General features: G+C 47.3%; 1 protein-coding gene across 1 annotated transcript in view; it reads left to right on the top strand.

The window, feature by feature from the left end:
* fras1 (Fraser extracellular matrix complex subunit 1) overlaps positions 1-23,583 on the top strand; it is a 786,018-nt gene that overhangs the window by 168,943 nt on the left and 593,492 nt on the right. Inside the window, exons 3-5 of the mRNA XM_034171199.1 lie at positions 7,803-7,910; positions 12,771-12,863; positions 16,132-16,291. Of these exons, the coding sequence (XP_034027090.1) occupies positions 7,803-7,910; positions 12,771-12,863; positions 16,132-16,291 (361 nt within the window). The remainder of the gene's footprint in view (positions 1-7,802; positions 7,911-12,770; positions 12,864-16,131; positions 16,292-23,583) is intronic.

The following is a 23,583-nucleotide window of genomic DNA, read 5'->3' as shown; positions in this document are numbered from 1 at the left end:
CATTTCATAATGGACCCAGCGGCAGAGGCGGTTCCTTTTGCCGAAAAAGTTCAAGAACACTTGGAGAAAATATGGGAGCAATTCCAGCTTCTCGCAAACCAAATTAAACAAACAGACGCCCGTGTTACGGAGCTTGCAGCGCAAGCCGTTCCGCTTCCTGCTGCTCCAGCTGCGACACCATCGATAACGGTGCAGATAACTCCGTCACCTGGAGATTCGGCGTCCGAACCGATTGTCATCCGGAGCCTTATGCGGGAGACGTTGAAGCCTGTGCTTCGTTTTTGATGCAATGGTCTCTGGTTTTTGCTCAGCGACCGGCTTCCTTCTCTTCTGATGGAAGCCGTGTTTCATATGTGACAAATTCGCTCCGAGGTGACGCCTTAGCTTGGGTCACAGCGTTGTGGAGTAACAACTCGCCATTGTTAGGATCCTTTAAGGATTTCTCCCGGGAGTTCCGACTGGTTTTTGACCATCCGGTGAAAACGAATACCGTTGCCCAACGGTTGCTGAATCTCAGGCAGGGGAGGCGGAGTGCGGCGGAGTATTCCGTAGACTTCCGGATTTTTTCTGCTCAGTCAGGTTGGAATGCCGCAGCTTTACGAGGAGTGTTTGTAGATGGGTTAAATGAGTCATTAAAAGACGAGCTGGCAGTCCATGACGAGCCAAACGATTTAGATGAGCTAATATCGTTGGTGATTCGTCTAGATGATCGGATGAAGGAGCGTGGACGCGAGAGAGGGCGGCCATCAGAGCGGGTTTTTTCGTCTCGGGGCTTTCCCCGACACAGATCTGGGCCGCCTCTTCTTCGCCCCACTGGGGCTCCTCCGACGGGACCTCTGGCTCCTCTTGCTGACGAGCCCATGCAGCTCGGACGAGCAGAAACCACTGTATTGCCCCGACATATAAGCGTCAAGAAAAATAATGGTGACGTATCTCCAGGTGTTCTGGGACAGGCAAAATAACACACACACACACACAAAAAAAACTTGTATGGGTTAATGTTTTGTTTTCTTTGAATAGGGGTTATAATTTGTTTGGGGAGTCAGAGGCGTGTCTGGTGGAGTGAACGTTAGGCGGTTAGAAGCCCGTCTGGGCTCACTTGATCGTTATTTTTTATGTGTATTTAGGTATTTTCTGTTTGGGTTTTGGGGTCGTTTTATTTTGTTGTTTTTTATTTCCCTACATCCCTAACCCCAATCTCACTTGCCCCAAGACCGTTCGTCTTGTGGGTTGTGGGGTGGTGCAGGTTGGTCACGCTGAGCGTTCTCAGAAGACCTCTGCACCTAGGGGGGGGGGGGGGTTGTTAGGGGCGTTTTTCTTGGTTTGGTTAGGGCCCGGTTCCACTCCAGCCTCGGTGAGCCTTTGTACCATTCGTCATCGGTGTTGCCGGGGTGTGGTGCAGCGGGAACATACCTCAGTCGGAGGGGTGGGCCAATCTGTTGCCGTTCGCCATTTCGGTAGTTCCACCCCTCCCGAGAGGCTGGGGTATGGTCGAGTTGGGGCACCGGACATATTTCCGGTTTTCCGCTGCGCCTTGGGGTTGGGGCTGGGTTACTTTTTCCTGTTCCCTTCCCCGGCTTAATGTTTTGAGCCGTTCACCAAAATTGAGCCGCCGAGGGGCTCTGGGAGGTACCTGGGGTCTTTCGGGGTGCCGGGGAAGGTAACAGGGTTTGTGGTTGTTTTATTTGCCCCCGGGGTTGTTTCAGGTAGTCCTCCGGGGGTTAGACTTTGATTTTGTTTTGTTTCCTTCCGGGTTCCACCTCCAGGGTTGATGGGACAGTCCTCTGGGGGGGAATTGGCTTGTGGGGCCGACTAGCCAGGTGTGGCCGGGTCTGGGGTTCCGGGGTTGTGGGGAGGGTGCCTCCTGGGGTTTGATGGTATGGTCCTCTGGGGGGCGCCGTTTGCTCCATGTACACCTGAGGACCTTTGTGGGATTCCGGTTCTGGCTATTCCTCCTGGAACCGGCGGTAAAGGCCTTCTGGGGGGGGGGGGGGGGGGGGGGGGGGGTTGGGCTCTGCAGGCCGTTCTGGGGGGGTTGTTTGTTATTTTTCTTTTATGCATTTATGTTTGTATTGTGTTTGTGGGGCTGTGTTGGGTTTTTGCGTTTGGGAGTTTTTCTTTTCTTCCCGGGGTTGGATGGGACGGTCCCCTGGGGAGGTTTTGGGTGGGTTTTATGTTTTTTCTTGTGTATTGGATTATACTAGGGACTGTTTTGGGTTTTTGTTGATGCCAGCCGACCTTCCAGCTGCGGTGCCCTGTTGTGCTGTCTGCTTCCTGACGAGGACCCCGGAGGGAGGTGCTGTTCTCGGGCCTGGTCTGTTCGGTCGCCGGGAGGCTTCCCATTAAAGGGGGGGTACTGTTGTGTGTTGGGGGGTGTGGCTGGACATTTTGGTGTTCTTTTCTTTTCTTTGCTCTCCAGGTGGTATGAAAACTGATTTGTCTGTGGAGAAGGTGCTGACAGAAGAGTCCTTCACCCTCATCAACATCATGTGCAGCACCTGTGGATGGTGCTCACATGCAACCTTAAAGACTTTCAGCTGAAGCAGATAATTAGATGGCGTTCTGCATTTAAGCCATGTGTGATTCAAGCAGAATTGCCGGGAACTCGACCTTGTGATGTTCGTTTGTGAGACGCTGAGGACCGCGCCTGGGTTTGACACATCGAGCCTGTGAAGCAGGAAGGGTGAGGGACACATGCTGTCAGCACACATCAGAGGTGATTAATTGTTTGACTACTTGTTGATAGTAACTTGGTATTTTGTTACGCAGTATATTTGAATTGTGATGAGAATTGTGCAGCTTGCTTCTCACTGCTGTGGCGTGCGGACAAGTGATCCTCCACCTGTTGTGAGAAGCTGCTCATTTGCATAAAGCTTAAAATACAGACCTGAATGTGTTGCTGATGGTGTGTGTCTTTTGAAGGATATTAGTTGTAACTGCTGACTTACCTCACCTCTTCTATCCTTCGCAGAGAGTCGGTTTGTCGTGTCCACCTGGGGGGTGTTTGGCGGTAATAGTGAGTCCAGAAGCGCCGGGCTTCGATCCTTTTGGGCGCTGGAGAGCGTGCCAGCCTTCACTCCACCAGAATGACGCTGTTTAGTTTCTACACTTTATTATGCACCAGAGGGTGACAAAATAAATTGTTTTTGTTATTGGAACCGCTTTCTGGTTATTTTAGCGCTGGGTTCCGTCAGACGCAGGTCCGCTCCTCAACCCGCGTCGACACATAACAGTTTTCTTTCGACTGGACTTCGTGGTGTTCAGCTCATCAATGGAAGTTATTTCTTTAAATATTTATCTAGCTGCCACCTTATCGTGGTGGGGGAGTTTGCGTACCCGGATGATCCTTGGAGCTATGTTGTCGGGGGCTTTGTGCCCCTTGTAGGGTCTCCCAAGGCAAACAGGTCCTAGGTGACGGGTCAGACTAAGGGCAGTTCAGAACCTCCATGACCAGTAAAAAATCAAGGACCAAGACGTCGCCCAGTATGGCAGAGCCGGAGCCCCACCCTGAAGCCAGGTCTGGGGTTGGGGCTCGCGCATGAGCTCCTGGTGGTCGGGCCTTAGCCCATGGGGCCCGGCCGGGCTCAGCCCGAAAGAGCAACGTGGGCCCGCCCTCCTGTGGGTTCACCACCTGCAGAGGGGCCATGGGGGTCGGGTGCAGAGAGGATTGGGTGGCGGTCGAGGGAGGGTGGCCTGGCAGCCCGGTCCATGCTCACAGTCCCTGGCTGTTGGGATGTGGAATGTCACCTCGCTGGGGGGGAAGGAGCCTGAGCTTGTGCGGGAGGATGAGAGATACCGACTAGAGATAGTCGGGCTCACCTCCATGCACAGCTTGGGCTCTGGTACCCAACTCCTGGAGAGGGGCTGGACGCTTCATTTTTCTGGCATTGCCCACGAGGAGAGGCGGAGAGCTGGGGTCGCATTGCTTATTGCTCCCCAGCTCGGTCGCCATGTGTTGGAGTTCACTCCAGTGAACGAGAGGGTCGCATCCCTACGCCTTCGGGTCGGGGACAGGTCTGTCACCGTTGTCTCGGCCTACGGGCCGAGCGGCAGTGCAGAGTACCCGACCTTCTTGGAGTCCCTGGGCGGGATACTAGATAGCGCTCCAACTGGGGACTCCATTGTTCTCCTGGGGGATTTCAACGCCCACGGCGACAGTGAGACCTGGAGGGGGGTGATCGGGAAGCACGGCCTCCCCGATCTGAACCCGAGTGGTGTTCAGTTGTTGGACTTCTGTGCTAGCCACAGTTTGTCCATCACGAACACCATGTTCGAGCACAAGGGTGTCTATAAGTGCACGTGGCACCAGGACACCCTAAGCCCTGAGGTTGATGGTCGACTTTGTAGTTGTATCATCTGACCTTTGGCCACGTGTCTCAGACACTCGAGTGAAGAGAGGGGCAGAGCTGTCGACCGATCACCACCTGGTGGTGAGTTGGATCCGCTGGGAGGGGAGGAAGCCGGTCAGACCTGGCAGGACCAAACGTATCGTGAGGGTCTGCTGGGAACGACTGGCGGAACCCTCTGTCGGTGAGGTCTTCAACTCCCACCTCCGGAAGAGCTTCTCCCAGATCCCGGGGGAGGTTGGAGACATGGAGTCCAAGTGGACCATGTCCTCCACCTCCATTGTTGATGCGGCCGCTCGTAGCTGTGGTCACAAGGTCTCTGGTGCCTGTTTCGGTGGCAATCCCCGAACCCGGTGGTGGACACCAGAAGTAAGGGATGCCGTCAAGCTGAAGAAGGAGTCCTACTTATCTTTGTTGGAAGGTGGGACCCCGGACGCAGCTGACAGGTACCGGCAGGCCAAGCGTGCCGCCGCCCGTGCGGTCACAGAGGCAAAAACTCGGGTCTGGGAGGAGTTCGGGCCATGGAGGAGGACTATCGGTCGGCCTCGAAGAGATTCTGGCAAACCGTCTGACACTTCAGGAGGCAGAAGCAGCTCTCCACCAGCACTGTTTACGGTGTGGGTGGAGAGCTGTTGACCCTGACTGGGGATGTTGTCGGGCGGTGGAAGGAATACTTTGAGGATCTCCTCAATCCCATTGTCACATCTTCCAAAGAGGAAGCAGAGACTGGGCACTCAGAGTCGGACTCATCCATTACCCAGCCCGAAGTCACCGAGGTGGTTTGAAAGCTCTTTGGTGGCAAGGCTCCTGGGGTGGATTGAATCCGTCCTGAGTACCTTAAGTCTCTGGATGTTGTGGAGCTGTCTTGGCTGACACTCCTCTGCAACATCGCGTGGCGATCGGGGACAGTGCCTCTGGATTGGCAGACCGGGGTGGTGTCCCTCTGTTTAAGAAGTGGGACCGGAGGGTGTGTTCCAACTATAGGGGGATCACACTCCTCAGCCTCCCCGGTAAGGTCTATTCTAGAGTACTGGAGAGGAGAATTCGACCGATGGTCGAACCTCGGATTCAGGAAGAGCAGTGTGGTTTTCTTCCTGGTCAAGGTACACTGGACCAGCTCTACACGCTCCATCAGGTGCTCGAGGGTTCATGGGAGTTCGCCCAACCAGTCCACATGTTTATTGTGGATCTGGAGAAGGCATTCGACTGTGTCCCTTGGGGCACCCTGTGGGGGGTGCTCCGGGAGTACGGGGTCCGGGGTCCTTTGCTAAGGGCTATCCGGTCCCTGTACGACCGCAGCAGGAGCTTGGTTCGCATTGCCGGTAGTAAGTCAAACCTGTTTCCAGTGCACGTTGGCCTCCACCAGGGCTGCCCTTTGTCACTGGTTCTGTTCATTATTTTTATGGACAGAATGTCTAGGTGCAGCCAGGGTGTAGAGGGGGTCTGGTTTGGGAACCACAGAATCTCGTCTCTGCTGTTTGCGGACGATGTGGTTCTGTTGGCTTCGTCAAATCAGGACCTTCAGCGTGCACTGGGGCGGTTTGCAGCTGAGTGTGAAGCGTCCGGGATGAAAATCAGCACCTCCAAATCCGAGGCCATGGTTCTCGACGGGAAAAAGGTGCTTTGCCTTCTTCAGGTCGGTGGAGTGTCCTTGCCTCAAGTGGAGGAGTTTAAGTGTCTCGGGGTCTTGTTCACGAGTGAGGGACGGATGGAGTGTGAGATCGATAGACGGATCGGTGCAGCATCTGCAGTGATGCGGTCGCTGTATCAGACCGTCGTGGTGAAGAGAGAGCTGAGTAGGGGGGCAAAGCTCTCGATTTACCGTTCGATCTACATTCCGGTCCTCACCTATGGTCATGAGATTTGGCTCATGACCAAAAGAACGAGATCGCGAGTACAAGCGGCCGAGATGAGTTTCCTCCACAGGGTGGCTGGGCGCTCCCTTAGAGATAGGGTGAGGAGCTCGGTCACTCGGGAGGAGCTCGGAGTCGAGCCGCTGCTCCTCCACGTTGAAAGGAGTCAGTTGAGGTGGCTCGGGCATCTTTTCCGGATGCCCCCTGGACACCTCGCTGGAGATGTGTTCCGGGCACGTCCCATTGGGAGGAGGCCCCGGGGAAGACCCAGGACACGCTGAAGGGACTACATCTCTTGGCTGGCATGGGAACGCCTTGGGGTCCCCCGGAGGAGCTGGGGGAGGTGTGTGTGGACCGGGAGGTCTGGGCGGCTTTGCTTGAGCTGCTGCCCCCGCGACCCGACTCCGGATAAAGCGGAAGAAAATGGATGGATGGATGGATGGATGGATAAATATAAAGAAACACTAAACAGTTTATATATAAAAAGGAAAAAAAAAAAGGGGAAAAACGATGTTAAAAAAAATGCCTGAAAAAATAAGTTATTTAAAATTGAGCTTTTGTGGTGTCTGAAAAAAGCTGTAGCTTTATTTGGTAAAAATAAAAAAGACTGAACCATTTACAAATTAAAGCGTTCATTCACATCAGCTGTGCTAAAAGGCTACGCTAACGTTAGCTGATCAATAAACCTTCACAGCAGTTCAGTAAACATCACGTTTTATTTTTACATTATTCTCACCTCGATAAAGCTGCAGAACTAAACTCCGTTGGGCAAACTGGGAGTTCATATATATCCAAAAAGTGGGAGATTTCGGACTGAGTGGGTCTGCTCCATCCCCCCAGCTGCCTGCCTCTGTCTGCCCAGGAATGATGCCTGAAGGCCGGCTTCTCCGTGCGGGTCGACCCGCTGTCGCGGTTCGATCAATATCCCACCAAGTCATCAGTCCTCCCTCGGTCAGTGTCACTCCGAAAAGTAGCTGAAAAAAGCTTCTTCCAGCAGGGTGATGGGAGAATTGTTCTACTGCTGTTTTTTAAAGCTTTTTTGTGGTTCAGGCGACCCAAATTCAAGATGGTGATCACTGAACTTTTTTCAGGTTGTGGAAACAGAGTGTGATGTGGCAATGTCCATCCCCCTGCCGCTTCTGAAGCGATGCGTCTGATGTCATGCGTCGGATGCGTCGGCTGCGTTTTTAACGGATTCGGACGTGTTGACGGATTGGCCTGAAGTATTCAGTGTGATATTCCAGGAGCATCTCTTGCATTTTGAGAGAATGTCGGCTGTGACATTTTGGCCGTACGGTTTGATGATCCTCAGTGTTGAGGAGCCCAGTGGCTGGAGAAGGTTTAAGGACATGCTGCAGATATATTAGTTGTTCTCGGGAGGCACGCATTGACAAGTTGTCTGGTTGTGTTTTTGCTGTGCAGGACACAATTCGGTTCTGTAGTCAGTTGGATGTGGCACCCCGCAGCACCAGCACCTGATCTGTGAAGTGTGAAAACTGAGCCATTTGAACTAGGGTTATACAGTTTTCTCCTCAGCAGGACTGAGGGTCTGTTTTGTGTGATTGCGTTGTGTTCATGTCTGTTTTCTGCTTTGTCTTGACAGAACAACACGTCATGGAGACCAGAATCATGTCAGGAGTGTACTTGCTACAGTAACGTCGCCATCTGTAAATCCACCCACTGCCCAAATCCACAGTGTAACCTCCAAAGGGTAAGACATTTATGCTTTAATCAGCGTTTGGGTGTGGAACTAGATCATTCAGATCCAGAGTCAAGAACTAATGTGATTAGTGAAGGTTCATCTGAAGGTTTTATGCTGTGCACATTGATTGAGATCATTGATTTTGTTTGCTAAAATTGCAATGATTATTTTTACTTTTCGTCTTTTGCCCAGCAAGAACAACAGAGACAACTTGGGTGCCTGTTATGTGCATCAAACAATGTGACTGTTTCTGTCATGTAGATGTTGCAGAATTACAAGAAAATAAGGATGATTGAAGGAAGTAAACAACCAACATGCTAATGGCAGCCATGTTAGCTAGCCTGGCAACAATCTTAAATTTCATAAAACTGTGTCCACAAATGTTAAATCTGTTCCCAAAACAAGTCTATAGATTTTACAACTAGTTATAAGACGATACTGACGAGTACATACACATTGTTTTCACGTAATTGTTAATTTATTGTCAGAGTAGCAGCTAGCTAGTGGTTCATCATGCTATCTTGTTAGCATATGGTGTAGTTGGATTGGAAATTGTCCTGCTAACTTTCTTTGTACACAAGAAAATATCTGATTATTTGTGTGACATCAGGCTGCTGCTTAGTGAGTGTTGAGACAGAATTAATGATGAATACAAACAAAAAAAATTGTATCCAGCATTAAACCTTTGGCAATGGAATAACAGAACTATTTAAGGTGTATTGTTACAAATAATGAGAAAAGGCAATCCTGTTTGTTTTAGAAATTATTAAATCATATTATATTTAGGTTTTGCTTCTAGTTCTCATCTGCCAGGTTATGTGTTCATTCATTCATGCTCTTTGTCGCAGTGGCAGTAGATCAAGCAGCTCATCCCACACTTTCCCATTCCCGGCCACATCCTGTAACTCTTTCTGGGGGATTCCCTGGCATTCCCAAAACAGGTGGGAAATATAATCCTATCAGCGTGTTGCGGGTCGTCCCCAGGACATCCTCCCAGTTGGATGTGCCTGGAAAACCTCTCAAGGGAGACGACCATGAGGCATCCTCCCCAGATGCCTAAACTACCACAGCTGGCTTCTTTTGATACGAAGAAGCAGTGGATCTACTCAGAGTCCCTCCCGAATAGTTTCATTTCTTATCCTTTCCAGGAATGTGAGTCCAGATACCCAACAGAGGAGTCTCATTTCTGCCGTGTCAATACACAAAGTTCATGACCATACGTGAGGATAGAGGCATAAATCGAGAACCTCACCTTCCGGCTCAGCATCTAATTTGCAGCAGGCTGCGTGTGATTTATTTTATTATTTCATCCAAAAATATTAAAAACATTTTCCACTGCAGCATCTTACAAACACTTTCATTATTTAAACTGATAAACGTTTTAGTCTGAACATCATTAGCGTGATCATCAATACAAAAATTAATGAAGTCAAGTGTCCTGAAAGTCTTAAACAGGCAGTTTTGCGACCTCTGATTAAAAAGCCTCCAATCAGCCTTTTCTTTCTACAATCCTTGAGAAGATAGTTTACAGTCAATTAATGGCCTTTTTGGAAGAATGCAGCATTTTTGAGATTTTCCAATTCCAATTTTTAAGAGTTTTTTAATGAGATTTTTATAGCTACTGACTCTGGTGACTGTGTTATTCTCATGCTTTTAGATTTAACTGCTGCATTTGACACAGTGGGCCATGAAATCCTGATTTCTTACTTGGAGTAGTGGGTGGGCATCAGGGGCATAGTGCTGTAGTGGTTCAGGTCATGCTTGGCAGACCGAACTTTCAACCTGGTCTCACGGCAAATCGTGATTCAGCAGCAGGAAATATACATTAATCTACTGGTTCGGATTATTGTGACGAAAAGCCCCTCATTTTTGTCACGGCAGCACGAATGCATTCTAATTAATTCTGTGATGGCTGCACGAAATTAAAAGTGAAGCGGGGGGGGGGTTATGGGGTTATGGTTAGGGTGGGGGGGGTATGATTAGTTTATGGTTAAGGTTAGGGCTGGGGGTAGGAGTAGGGTTAGTAATAGTGAGTTAAAAAAAAACCCATCACCAAAATTTGGCTCATTTCGTGACGGTAGCATGAAAAATAAACCGTGAGACTGCGCTGGAACTTTCTGTGTCAGCCTTGGCGACTCTATGTCCTCCTCTGCTCCTCTCTCATGTGGGGTCCCATAAGGCTCTGTTCTAGGCCCTCTCCTTTTTGTCTCTTTATATCGTCCGGCTCGGTTCTTTAATTAAGAAGCATGGTATTCCTTTCCACTGTTATGCGGATGACTAGCAGATGTATGTGCCTCTTAAAAAGAATGATACGCACTCAGTCATTTCATTAGTCAGATGTCTTGATGACATAAAAGCCTTGATGTCTTTGAATTTTTTCAATTTTAATGACAAGAAAACTGGAGTGATGGTTTTTGGTGGCACCTGTATGACACCCCCCCGCTACATCTGAGTTCCCTGGCCCAGTATATGAAGCCAATCAGAACAAATCTAGGGGTTAAAGTGGATGTATATCTGAAATTTGACAGCCATATCAGGGCTGTTGTCAATTCAAGCTTTTTCCATTTGAGGCAGCTGGCCAAAATAAAGCCATTTATTTCAAGGCAGCAATTTGAGACAGTAATCCATGCCTTTGTCACTACGCAGATGGATTGCTGTAATTCACTGTTTGTGGGGGTTAGTGCAGCCTCCATCGCCTGTTTTCAGGTGGTACAAAACGCTGCTGCACATCTTAATGGGTACACGTAAATATAAACACATTTCCCCCATTTTAGCTCCACTTCACTGGCTGTCAATACAGTTTAGGATTAATTTTAAAATTCTTTTATTTTTTTTAAATCCCTGAATGCCTTTGCCCCGTCCTACCTCTCTGAGCTCCTACACCCTCATAAAGGTCAGCTGAGCAGCTGCTCCTGAGTGTGCCGAAACCAAGCGGAAGCTCAGAGAACTAGCTAACTGTTTTTTCAAGTTGACTGAGAACAAGTTTGGACTCCTATTTAAAGTTCGTGTTGGGCTGCTGATATCAAAGCACCAGTGGAACCCAGTGGAAGTCCCTTTTCTGTTGCTTATAAATTAATATAATATCAAATGACAAGGATCTTTTTTGGCATTATATAAAACAAATAATGAATGTTTTTACATTCTTTCAGTGGAACGAATATTTAATTAGTTGAAAGCTGAAATGTACCATTCCATTTTTCTCCTCATGAAATATTTGTACCATTGAACTCATAAACATTCATTATGTGTATAATGAATGTTCTGTTCAAATCTTCGCCTTCGCCTTTGACACTTGAGACAATGACTTCATTCTTTTATTTGATTTTATTGTTTTTATCATATGGTTGTTACCTGGAGAAAGCCAAGGGGACGTCCACATTTCACCTGGCTGCAGCAGATAGATGGTTATTTTAGAGATGTGGGAATGAACTCTGTCTGCCTGAGTGGTTGTCATCCAGGACCTGGGGTGATTCTGTGGTGTTGTGGATGCCGCAAAGCGTAGGACCAGCACATGCTCCCAGACTTGACTTGACTTGATCTACTGATCAACAGAGCAAGTTGCCATCTGTGGAATAGCAGTTGGAGTACCAACATGTAGGCTGCAGTTCGATTCCAGGCGTGTGATTCTGGCTACCTGTCTGTTGAGCTGCCAAAACGTCGTCCTGGGTCAGATTCTAGGTTGCATCTTCATTTGTATCATCCCAGTCCACCCAGCTGTAAATGGGTTCCATTCTTAGCTTGGGAAGTAACTTGCAATAGACTGATGTATCCTCCAGAGGAACTTGTGGACTCTAATCCATTTCACGGTATCGGGTGATAAGCACCAGCACTGATGGCTCTCAGGGCCTATATAAGACTTACTTCTTCTTCCTCAAATGGACTGGCCAACTTTTGCTTACTGTAAAAACGACTGCAGTCGCACAAAATCCCAGAACGAGCAGCACAGCGGTGATGAATGAATGCTGCACCTCCTGAGCCTGAAACGTCTCTCTTCATTTGAGGCAGTAAAACCTTAAATTGTCTCAGATTTTTGTACTCTAGCAGCTTTTTTGATGATTAAATTTCAGGCTTTCTGACAGAAAAGGCTACAGGGACTTAAAAAATGAGAGTTGAGGAGATGGAGTGAGAGAATAAAAGCCTGAATACGTGGACAGTATTAAGGTTTAGCTGATTTAGATCTAGTTTATGGGCATGTGAATGGGTTTGTGTAATAGTAGATGGTCATAGTGTTCAGAAAAACTGCGCGTCCAGGACAACCTGAAGGCTACACGTTTATTTCTTGTTGTTGTTATCTTCAGTTATATGTCCGTGTTCTGTTTCTCTGTAATTTATTTCTTGCTGCTGGTGTCCTCCTCTTCATACCTCTGTTTCTCTCTCATCTATTTCAATTATGAGATATGTTTTGTTTGGTGGTTCTTTTCCCCCCTCACCGAGACAAATTGTGTTGCTCTGCTATCGCTGTTTCATTTTCTACAATTTGTACTCAGAAATAAATGACACCTAAAATATTCGCTGTCTTTTTGGCTGCTAATCACAACTTTTACATTTGCTTCCAGTTACACGATGGACCTCAATTATATAGTGTGGGTGGTGCGGATAGAGGACTGCCTCCTGAATATGTATTGTAGCACCTCCAAAGTGCTCATTCTTCATTCTGCAGGATGTGCACGTCTGATGGAGTCTCCATAGCTTCATTATTGTCAGTCCTGTCGTGTCATTTGTGTTGCATGGTGGGTAATTTCCACCGAAAAGAACAAAATTGTAAAGGACTGGATTTCATGCTGGCAAAAAGTGACTCATAATCATTTTCTTTGTGTTTCTGTTGGTATGTGTGGGTTTTATTCTGTGTGTTTGTGTGTCTTTCTTCAGGGTGAGCGATTGAGGATTCCGGCTAACATGTGCTGTCCGGAGTGCGTCTCCTCATCTCAGGGCTCCTGCCACCATGAAGGAGTCATTTATGGAGTAAGTAGAAGGGGCCGAGGAGGCAGAAAAGATCTCAGCTGAGTGTCATGGTGGTTTTTGTATTCAGGAACTTTCTACCAAAACAAACCTCAATCCTGACATACTCCAGATCCAGAGGATCCTCAGTTCAAATCTCTGTCACACTGGAAAACCACTAAGAGCTCTTGGGGAAGGTCCTTAAACCTCATGTTGCTCCTGGCATGCAGATGTGAGTGTATGTATATGAATGTGAGGCATCATTGTAAAGAACTTTGAGCTTCTACATCAGATGGAAATTGCCACAGGACTGTAGTCAATTCATAACTCCTATCTCCAGGCCAAAACGCCGGGCTTTAGTGATAGGAAATTCTATCACCCACAAAGTCAGGTTACAGGTGCCGGCTGACTTTAAATGTATTCCTGGGGCTAGAGCTCCCGACATCACCTCCCACCTCAGAGTGCTGATGCTGCAGAAGGGTAGATAGACTAAGGAACATGACACGATTTACAGTCACATAGTTTTTCACATCAGTGCCAAAGATGTCAGGATGAAGCACTCAGAGGTCACAAAAATGGATGTAGACTTATGTTGTGAGTTGGTGCTGTATAAATAAATTGAATTGAAGTCCCAGAGATAGAGTCCAGTGGGTAGCATGGCCCACAGTTCATCATGAATGGGAATTGACAAATGTCCAATCTTAGTCCAAACATCATATGGTCATGGAGGGGGACCGGCAGGTAGTTCAGCCATCAATGAAGGTCAACAGCACTTCAAGAAAGAGACACAGAGCAGAAATCAACCAATCACCAACATTAATTCTTAGCAGCAAAGTGATAGAGTGACAGATGGGATGTTAATGTGATTCCCTGCAGCTAGCTCCTTGTTTCGTGAACAGTCCCAGAATTTGATATGATGAGACTGAACCATGTTCCAGTTATTAGTAATATAATTAAAGATGGAGGGAAAAGCAGCAGAGTGCGGCACGAATATATTAGTCATAGACTGTTTTATCTCAGCAGTCAGACTGTTCTGCAGAACAAGTGCATGAAATAAAAAGCTCTGTGGACTGCAGACTTCTTTTTAACCTTTGGAAAACATAGTAATCCCGCATCCTGATAACACAAAGTACAGGCCAGCCCATGAAGGATTTTGTATGTTAGTAACAAGATCTTAAAATCTGACCTCACCCGGACAGGAAGCCAGTGGAGGGAGGCTGAAACTGCTTGGCCTCCCTTGTTGTTACATGTAGCTAATGTTACCATAAGGTGGTTCAAGTTTCAAGGGTTCAAGGTGTCTTTATTATCCCAAAGGGGGGCAATATGGTTTGCAGCAGCAGCAAAAATACACACCAATTCACACATCCAGTAAAACAATAACACAAAAAATAGACAATTAAAAAGATGAACAATTACAATTACAAAGATTGGTTTAAAACACCAACTGCAACCGGAATAAAAAAATTTTTAAATCTGTTGGTTCTACCCTTGGGGACAGTGAACCTGCAGCTGGATGGCAGCAGTGTGAACTCAGCCCGTAGAGGATGGCTGGGGTCTGAGGAGATCTGTCTTCCCCTTTTCAAAAGATGTGTCCTGTGCACATCCTGCAAGTCATTAAAAGTGCATCCTGCAATTTTGCCACAGGTGTGCACAATGCTTTGCAGGTGCTTTTTGTTCTTCATAGAAAGAGCACCAAACCAACATATAAAAGAAAATGTTAAAATAGGTGAGGCTGAACTCTCGTCTCAGCGAGCTGTCCTTCAGAGTGACCACTCCCCCAACTATGCATATCTTTACGTGGTCTGTCCATAAATTAACGGTCCTTTTTATTTTTTTTAAAAACTATATGGATTTCATTCATATGTTTTTACGTCAGACATGCTTGAACCCTCGTGCGCATGCGTGAGTTTTTCCACGCCTGTCGGTGACGTCATTCGCCTGTGAGCACGCCTTGGGAAGGAGTGGTCCCGCCCCCTCGTCGGATTTTCATTGTCTGGAAATGGCGGAATGAAAAGGACTTTTTATAATTTACTAAAAATTTATCTGGCTTTCAGTGAAAATTTTACGGGCTTCACAGAGAATAAGGACTTTAACTACAGCTTTAAGGACCCCTTTAAGGACGGTCGGTGCGCCGCGCTCCGACCTGCGACGACGCAGCACAAACCACTGGATCATTTCATGGTTTCCAGGTGCCAGTCTCTAACAGCTTCTGAAAAAAGTCTGATGGAAAAAAGTATGGCTGTGATGATAACTCAGGTACCTCGCATTGTTAAATTTCCCCATTAGTTTCCAAGTGAAAATTCCAGCCCAACATAACATTCAAGGCATTTTTCCCGTGCTCGAGATCAGAATTTTCGAACTTCCGAGGGTTCTGAATACAGCATTTCTATAGATATCAAAACAATCTTTTGTACCAGACTGTGAATATGTATATTTCTGCTTTAAAGCTGGGTATTTTGACATGGGCATCTATGGGAACCTGCTGTTTTTTTGGAGCCTGGCTCAAGTGGCCAGCCAAGGAACTGCAACTTACCCTATTTCCAAGTGGGCCTCATTTGGGACTGTTGAAGATTACCACCTGGTGGCCACTGATGCAGACACACACACACACACACACACACACACACACACACACACACACACACACACACACACACACACACACACACACACACACACACACACACACACACACACACACACACGGAGTATGTATTTTAGTAAAGACAGTGTGTGTGTGTGTGTGTGTGTGTGTGTGTGTGTGTGTGTGTGTGTGTGTGTGTGTGTGTGTGTGTGTGTATTAGCTATCATAGTTTAGATTTCTACAACATAAATCCCACCGTTACGGGATGAGTTGTGCTATACTCACCGCTGTGCTGCAGAGTTCAAACACAAATGTTTCATTTCCCCCTGGAGGCAAGTAAAGTCTTTCCTTAAAAGGAAAAAATCATTTTAAAATTTGTAGGAAATGTTCACCTTGAAACACAACTCACTGGAAAGTGTAATTGTGCTTTATTCTCAGGATATCTTTGCACTGCGGGAATCAAATGCCTAAATTTAAATGCAAAGGCGGTGCGCCTCATTATCCACATTCCGTTCTCCTGTGCTGTCCTCCTCTTCTCTGCTCTTCCCATGGCCTCTTCTTGACACCTTTCCAAACATCTTTGCTCTTTGGGTCTCTGTCAATCAGACTCAGACTTCAAAACTGACACATCCTTAGAGACACAGACATCTTTCCTCAACCTGTTGTCTGTGTGACTGTGTAAATGTCTTTCTCTGTCTGGTTCCACAGCATGGCAGCCAGTGGAGTCCCTCACCATGTTCCACATGTACCTGCTCCAGAGGAAGTGTATTTTGCACAGCACAGCCGTGCCCGGCTGTCAGCTGTCCAGCAGTCCAGATCCCGATCACCCCAGCTGGGGAGTGCTGCCCCCGGTGTGGTCCTCATGGAGGTGAGGCGGGTGCTCCTGTGCATACAGATCTGGTTGGTTTTTAGTCTTGTGCTGTTTGCATCTTCTGACTGATGCAAAGAAAAGAATTACTGTTAAACAAATGTTGCTGTGGCTTTCTTGTGTGCTGGCGTAGCAGTACATCAATTTCGGCTGCACGGTTGCATCGTGACAAAATAAGAGGGAGGAAACGCAGATATACTCAACAAAAATATAAACGCAACACTTGATAGTGTGATAGTGAGCACTTCTCCTTTGCTGAGATAATCCATCCCACCTCACAGGTGTGCCATACCAAGATGCTGATTAGACACCATGATTAGTGCACAGGTGTGCCTTAGACTGTCCACAATAAAAGGCCACTCTGAAAGGTGCAGTTTTGTTTTATTGGGGGGGGAATACCAGTCAGTATCTGGTGTGACCACCAATTGCCTCATGCAGTGCAACACATCTCCTTCGCATCATCCGTGAAGAGAACACCTCTCCAACGTGCCAAACGCCAGCGAATGTGAGCATTTGCCCACTCAAGTCGGTTACGACGACGAACTGGAGTCAGGTCAAGACCCCGATGAGGACGACGAGCATGCAGATGAGCTTCCCAGAGACGGTTTCTGACAGTTTGTGCAGAAATTCTTTGGTTATGCAAACCGATTGTTCCAGCAGCTGTCCGAGTGGCTGGTCTCAGACGATCTTGGAGGTGAACATGCTGGATGTGGAGGTCCTGGGCTGGTGTGGTTACATGTGGTCTGCGGTTGTGAGGCTGGTTGGATGTACTGCCAAATTCTCTGAAACGACTTTGGAGACGGCTTAAGGTAGAGACATGAACATTCAATACACGAGCAACAGCTCTGGTTGACATTCCTGCTGTCAGCATGCCAATTGCACGCTCCCTCAAATCTTGCGACATCTGTGGCATTGTGCTGTGTGATAAAACTGCACCTTTCAGAGTGGCCTTTTATTGTAGGATTTTTTGCTCACAGTGGGCCTCATGTATCAATGTTGCACACTTGTGGCGTAAATTTACGGCGTAAACATGAAATACACCAAAGTCGCCGTGACATGTATCAAGCAGTGCGCACCTGCCCATTTCTGGCGTACGCCTGACGTGAGCTTGATAAATGCGGCGGGTGGAAACGACCGTAATTATAATAAACACGCCCATAAATATTCAGACTCCACTTCAGACACACCCTCATTTTACGACATGGAAGCCGGGAAGACGGCAATGAAAAAGAACTCCACCAATCACGACGTGTGCCAATAGAGCGTCAAAAGCGGCCGTCGTATCAATTGTTTTGTAGTATATAATCAATAAAGTGTTACAGTGGGCGCCTTTTCCCACTCACATCTCGCTGCAGCAGGTGTTTGTTTCCGTGTGACAAACACAGTTATGAGTAGTTGTTGGCGCTCTTTTCTCTTCTGGGCAACAAGATTCTTATAAACAGATACGCAGAACACAGAACACTGTAAAAAGAAAGGCATGCAAAATTGGACTAAATACTCCGCGAGACTCCGAGGCCACGACAGGTGAACGGCGTTATAGTGAGGGACCACTGTATTCTCTTTTCACATGTCAGTAATTCTTGACATGTGGATATTTGCTCACATAAGACACGCCTAATCTGTCAGATTTCTTTATTTTTTAAATGTATTTCTGTATTTATTTTATTGTGACAACCGAATGGAGACGACAAAACCTGGTTGCAGCACGGGCGAATTAAGGGAATGACGAAACTACAGTTGTTATTATCAATTTCATAGTCTAAAACGATCACACCACATGAAGTTAAGCTCAGCGCTGCTCTGGCTCCAGGCTCGAAGTCTGGAGAAAAAGGCAAGCAGCGCTTTCTTTGCAGTTAGCTCTGTGGCCACGGATCGTGCTCCATAACAATCCCGCAAAGGAGGGATTTGTATTGATTATTATGTAGTATAATCAGGAAAGTGTTATTTATGTAACATATGCATTGATTTGTATAATGGCACTGTTTATCATGTTGATCATCTTCATTTTTATGTGGATTCCAGCGCTGGTTCATTTTGGTGTATAATTTACGCCACCTCTCGACCTGGTGTATATTTTCAGCGCAGCGTACGCCAACGACCACATTGATAAATGCCAAGTAGCGCAGCCGTTTTGGCGTACACACCATATACGCTCAAATATCGCTGTACGCAACGTTGATACATGAGGCCCAATATGAGCTGATCTGACTCTTTCACAGACCCATAATTCCATGCATGTGGGGAGTAGTTCCTGTGCCGCTTTGTGTACAGATGCATGAAAATCCATCTCTAGTTAAGGAGTTATAAGGAGTTAAGTTGGACTCAATTAAATTCATAGAGTTTGTTCAAAAAGTTAAAAAAAACATTTTTTATTCTGTTTTTCAGAGCATTGGTCTTTTGACAGTTAAATTTAATGTTTTAACAATGTTCATTTTAACATCAACAGCAGTCATCAAAGAGACCGTGATGACGGGAGCTACTCCAAATGTGTGTTGCATTACGAAAGACTGTAATACTGTATTAAACGTTTTGCAGATTTTTAATTTTTGTTAGTCTGACATAATATGAAATAAACAACTACTCAATGTAAACAGTGAATCGACAGCTTACAGTTGAAAGAAACAACCTGACCGGTGGATTGTAGGTTCAATCCCCTGATAAGATGGGTCCATGCCAGTGGAGAAGGTGAAAAAAAGCAACTCTTGTGTCTCTTTCATTATTACCAAGGTACCCTTGAGCAAGGGCACTGCTCTGAGTTAGCACAAAAGGCAACCATGGATGACCTTCGTCTCTATCACAGAGATTCATTTAGTGAGTTAAAATGTGTATAGGGAGTGTGTTTAGGATAAAACTTGGCATGGAGTTGGTCTGCCGCTGAAATCGGAGGCCTGATCTCCACCTGCCCTGTGGATGAGTTATGGCAGCAGCTCAGCGGTCTGTTCCATGGCTCATTCATTATAAGTCATTTTTCAGTTATGACAACCGCCACCCACAGTGCGGGAAATATGGCATGATCATCAATAATGCATGGCGATCATAAATCTTTTGGATTTTTCACCTTTATTTACTCGGGCATTGTGTGACAGCAGTGTGGTCTTCGGCACTACTTCATAGCTGGAGGATCTGATCCTATCGCTGCTGCTGAGCAGCTCGGCTGGATCTGTGAGCAGTTCATTCCCCCAGAGTGGCGAGGATGAAGTTTTTGATGCACCTTCAGGTGGATCCTGCTGGTCTAGTGATGAAGGTACTGATCCTGCACATCCTTGGTTGGTGGATCTGTCATATAGTGGATCTGGTGTGGTTGCTGGAGGTGACTGGCAGCTGATTTATGGAGCTGCTGTGTTGAGCAGGTCTGTCAATGCCACATGGAATGTGATGGTTTTATTTTTACACAGCTGGTCTGTTTTTTTTCCAGAGCAACTCAAGTCTTTGAAACATCAAACAGGCTTGTGTCTGGACATTATGAGTCAGTGGGCGAGAGACTGCAATTTATTGTTTTATAAGCATCTGCCTATTATTTCCTAGGAAAATGTGAAAAGTAAGTCATATCTCTCACTGCTAAAGAAAGTGGGAAAAAGTTACGGATTCAGTCTGAAATTAATGGGTTGTTTGCAGAGCAGGTAGCTGGCCTTCCAGTATGTATGTATCCCAGTCCACTCAGCTGTAAATGGGTTCCAAAGTCCATAATCCCAACATTGTTCTCAGTTGAGCACCTCACATGGCAGTGGATTGAGGAAATGTACTATAAGTCACCAATATGAAATTTTGATATCTGCTTGTGTCAGTTTTCATTCTGTACAAGTCCTTTATTCATTCTTTAATTGCGTTGCTTGTTAGCTGATGTCCGGCAAGTCCTTCAGAAAGTTTTGTGTGGCTTTGAGCCGACATCAGAAGAAGAGCTTTCCTGGTGGTTACACGTTTATTTACCGGTTTGTTCTGTACTTGGTTGTTTTTTCTATGATTATCACGCGTCCATATCATCTGGTTATCCAATGCTGAAAACTGGGCTTCTGATTGGCCAAAGATCCAGTGCAGGATGTGAATTCAGTACCAGGAGAGAGAGGACAGTTCCTGGCATAGTAACTTGCAGTGTGGCTGTTCATTTGGCCAAGGTCAGATTTAACTGAAGAAAAAGTCTGTAGATCTGGATGTTAGAGCAATCCTGCCAGATTCTCTTGGCAACAAGGTGCTGCAGAGAAAGACGGCTTTTTATTGTCCTCACCGTTGCAGCTGCACTAAGCACCAGCACAGTGGAGAAGATGCTGTCAGGACACAAACGTAGTGAGGAAGTATGATGTCATGATCCCTGAGCTAGCTGGATTCTAACCATATTTGGGTTCAGACCTTGCCAAGTTCTGCTCAAATCTGCCCCTCCCCATGCACATATGTGTTGAAACTGGGAAAATTGTTCTCCTAAATGTGGCTCTTTGTGTTGCTGATGGAAATGTGATGTCATCTGTCCATCAGAGCGCAAATCCACTGGAGACCGTTGGATTAAGCAACATTTGCCACCGGACCAATGATTGCAATCGGTTACTGATCAATTTACTCAATCCATCGCAGCGTGACTACACCTTTAGGAGTGGAACACATTACGTATTGTGGGGCCTGTGTTCAGGGCCGCTGCTAAGGTTTTGGAGGCCCTAAGCATAACTGGTCAGGGAGGCCCCCCCTGTCAGGTCTTGACTGTTTATGTATTCCGTTGCTGGGGTTTTGGATTGTTTTATTTTCTTCTTGCTTTTGTATTTCTTTTCTGTGTTTTCTGGGTTTGTGAGGTTTTGTTGCTGGGGCCTGTCTGTGGTTCTTTCTCTCTCTCGGGCCACGCCCCTCTTCTGGTTCTTGCTGTGCACACCTGTGTGTGATTCATTGATTACCACCTGGGGCTTTATTAGCTCACAGCTTGTACCAGCTGTTTGCCAGTTTGTCGTGCCCTGTACCTTCATACCAGCTCTTGTTCTTGTATCCTCTAGATCGGCCTGCTTCTGTGTTGACTCGACCTCCTGCCTGTTTATACCAACCTCGTTTTTGCCTGATGTTTCTGGTACTGCTGCTGTATTTTTTGGACTGCCTTCCCGTGCACCGACCATTGCTTCCGTCCTCATTAAAGCGTATTTCCAAACAGAGCTGTGTAAGTGTGTCCAGCAATTGTCTCCTACCTCACCAGCCCGACAGAACAAACTGGCCAACAATGGAGACAGCAGACACAGACCCGTTCCACCTGGCAGTTCGCCACCACAGCCAGCAGCTCGCACAACAGGGGGACAAGCTAGATACGCTAAGCTCTGGGTTTAGTGAGCTTGTTACTCGCCAAGAGACCTTTATGGCATCAGTTAGCGATCAAATGAACAAACTACTGTCCCGCCTCGATCATCAGGCTACGTCGGATACAGCCACTGGCAATCCCAGCCAACCACCGGGGCTGCCAGCTGTTTTGTCGGCCACCGTTCCGGCGCCAGTTGTGTGCAACCAGCTGTCACATCCAGAACGTTTTTCAGGCAACTCAGGAGACGATAGACCGTTCTTCAGCCAATGTGAATTACACTTTGACCTCATGGCCTCAATGTTTCCGACTGACAGATCCAAGATACCTTACATCATCACTCACCTTTCCGGTCGAGCAGCAGCCTGGGCCACAGCCGAGTGGGGGCGTCAATCACCCACCTGTGCTTTGCTCCCGGCGTTCTCAAGAGCCCTCGAGCAGGTTTTTCAGCACACAGCCCCGGGACGTGAAGCAGCACGATCCCTCCTCAAACTGAAACAAGGAAGCCGCCGAGTCGCAGATTACGCCGTAGACTTCCGGATCCTGGCGGCAAAAAGTGAATGGAACCCGGCTGCAATCCACGATGCTTTTTTCCAGGGTTTGGCTGCAGACATCCAAGACCAGCTCGTGGCCGTAGACTTGCCGGAAGAGTTAGAGGATCTGATTGCGCTCGCCATCTGCACAGATCGCCACCTACAAGACCGTCCTCGCCGTGGGAATCGCCATCCAGACTACTCCTCCAACACGCCTCCTGCCCGTTCCACCTCTTCCTTCCAAGCCCAGCCTGAGTCGTCCCAGCACAGCACTGAGGAGCCAATGCAGCTCGGGCGCATGCACCTCACTCCCGCTGAGCGACAGCGACGCCCAGTGGACGGCCTCTGTTTTTACTGTGGTCAAGCAGGACATTTGATAGCCGATTGTCAAGCCAGGGGTGCCACCAAGCAGACAAAGGCTGGATTGCGGGTGAGTCAAAATTCCATCTCCACTACACATAATATAATTCCAGCCAAATTAACGTCTGACCATACCTCCATATCCGTTTAGGCTTTTATTGATTCTGGCTCTGATGCCAACCTGATTCTGTCTTCTCGTGCCAGGTACCTGCATCTGAAACTATATAGGATCACTCAGCCTCTGGTGGTACGTGCTATGGACGGTCACGTCCTGGGCAAAATCACACATCGTACTCAGTCTGTCAAATTACTGATTTCCCATACACATTCAGAGTCAATCAGTTTTCATGTGTTGGATAACATGACTCACTCGCTAATCTTGGGGCATCCCTGGCTGCAACGGCACAGTCTGAATTTCGATTGGATCAAGGGCGAGATCACGTCCTGGGGTCCAGCCTGTAGCTACTCATGCCTGCCTAAACCCGAACGTTCTCCGCAGGGCACTAATACTGACCTCGCAGGGGTACCCAAATGTTACCACCATCTGTATTCAGTAAGGTAAGAGCCAAGTCCTTACCTCCACATCGCAAATATGATTGTGCCATAGAACTCCTCCCCGGGGCAAGTCCGCCATGGGGAAAATTCTTTTCTCTCTCGGCACCTGAACACCACGCGATGAATGATTACATACAGGAATCACTGCAGCAGGACTAATTCGTCCCTCTTCCTCTCCTGCAGGGGCGGGGTTCTTTTTGTTGAAAAGAAAGACAAGACACTCCATCCCTGTATCGATTACCGAGGTCTAAATTACGTCACCGTTAAGAACCGTTATCCATTCCCACTCATCTCCTCTGCATTCGAGTTGTTGGAGGGAGCCACAGTTTTCACTAAGCTTGACTTGCGTAATGCTTATCATTTAGTCCGAATAAGACAAGGAGATGAGTGGAAAACAGCTTTTAACACCCCGACCGGTCATTATGAATATTTAGTCATGCCTTTTGGTCTCACCAATGCTCCCGCCATCTTTCAGAATTTAGTGAATGATGTGCTACGTAACTACCTGAATAAGTTTGTTTTCATTTATCTGGACGATATACTCATTTTCTCTCGGGATTTAGCTGCACACCATGATCACGTAC

Source organism: Thalassophryne amazonica, chromosome 5, assembly GCF_902500255.1.
Source record: "Thalassophryne amazonica chromosome 5, fThaAma1.1, whole genome shotgun sequence".
Classification (NCBI taxonomy): Eukaryota; Metazoa; Chordata; class Actinopteri; order Batrachoidiformes; family Batrachoididae; genus Thalassophryne; species Thalassophryne amazonica.
Note: the sequence above shows the minus strand (reverse complement) of the source record. Positions and strands in the feature narration are given on the sequence as shown.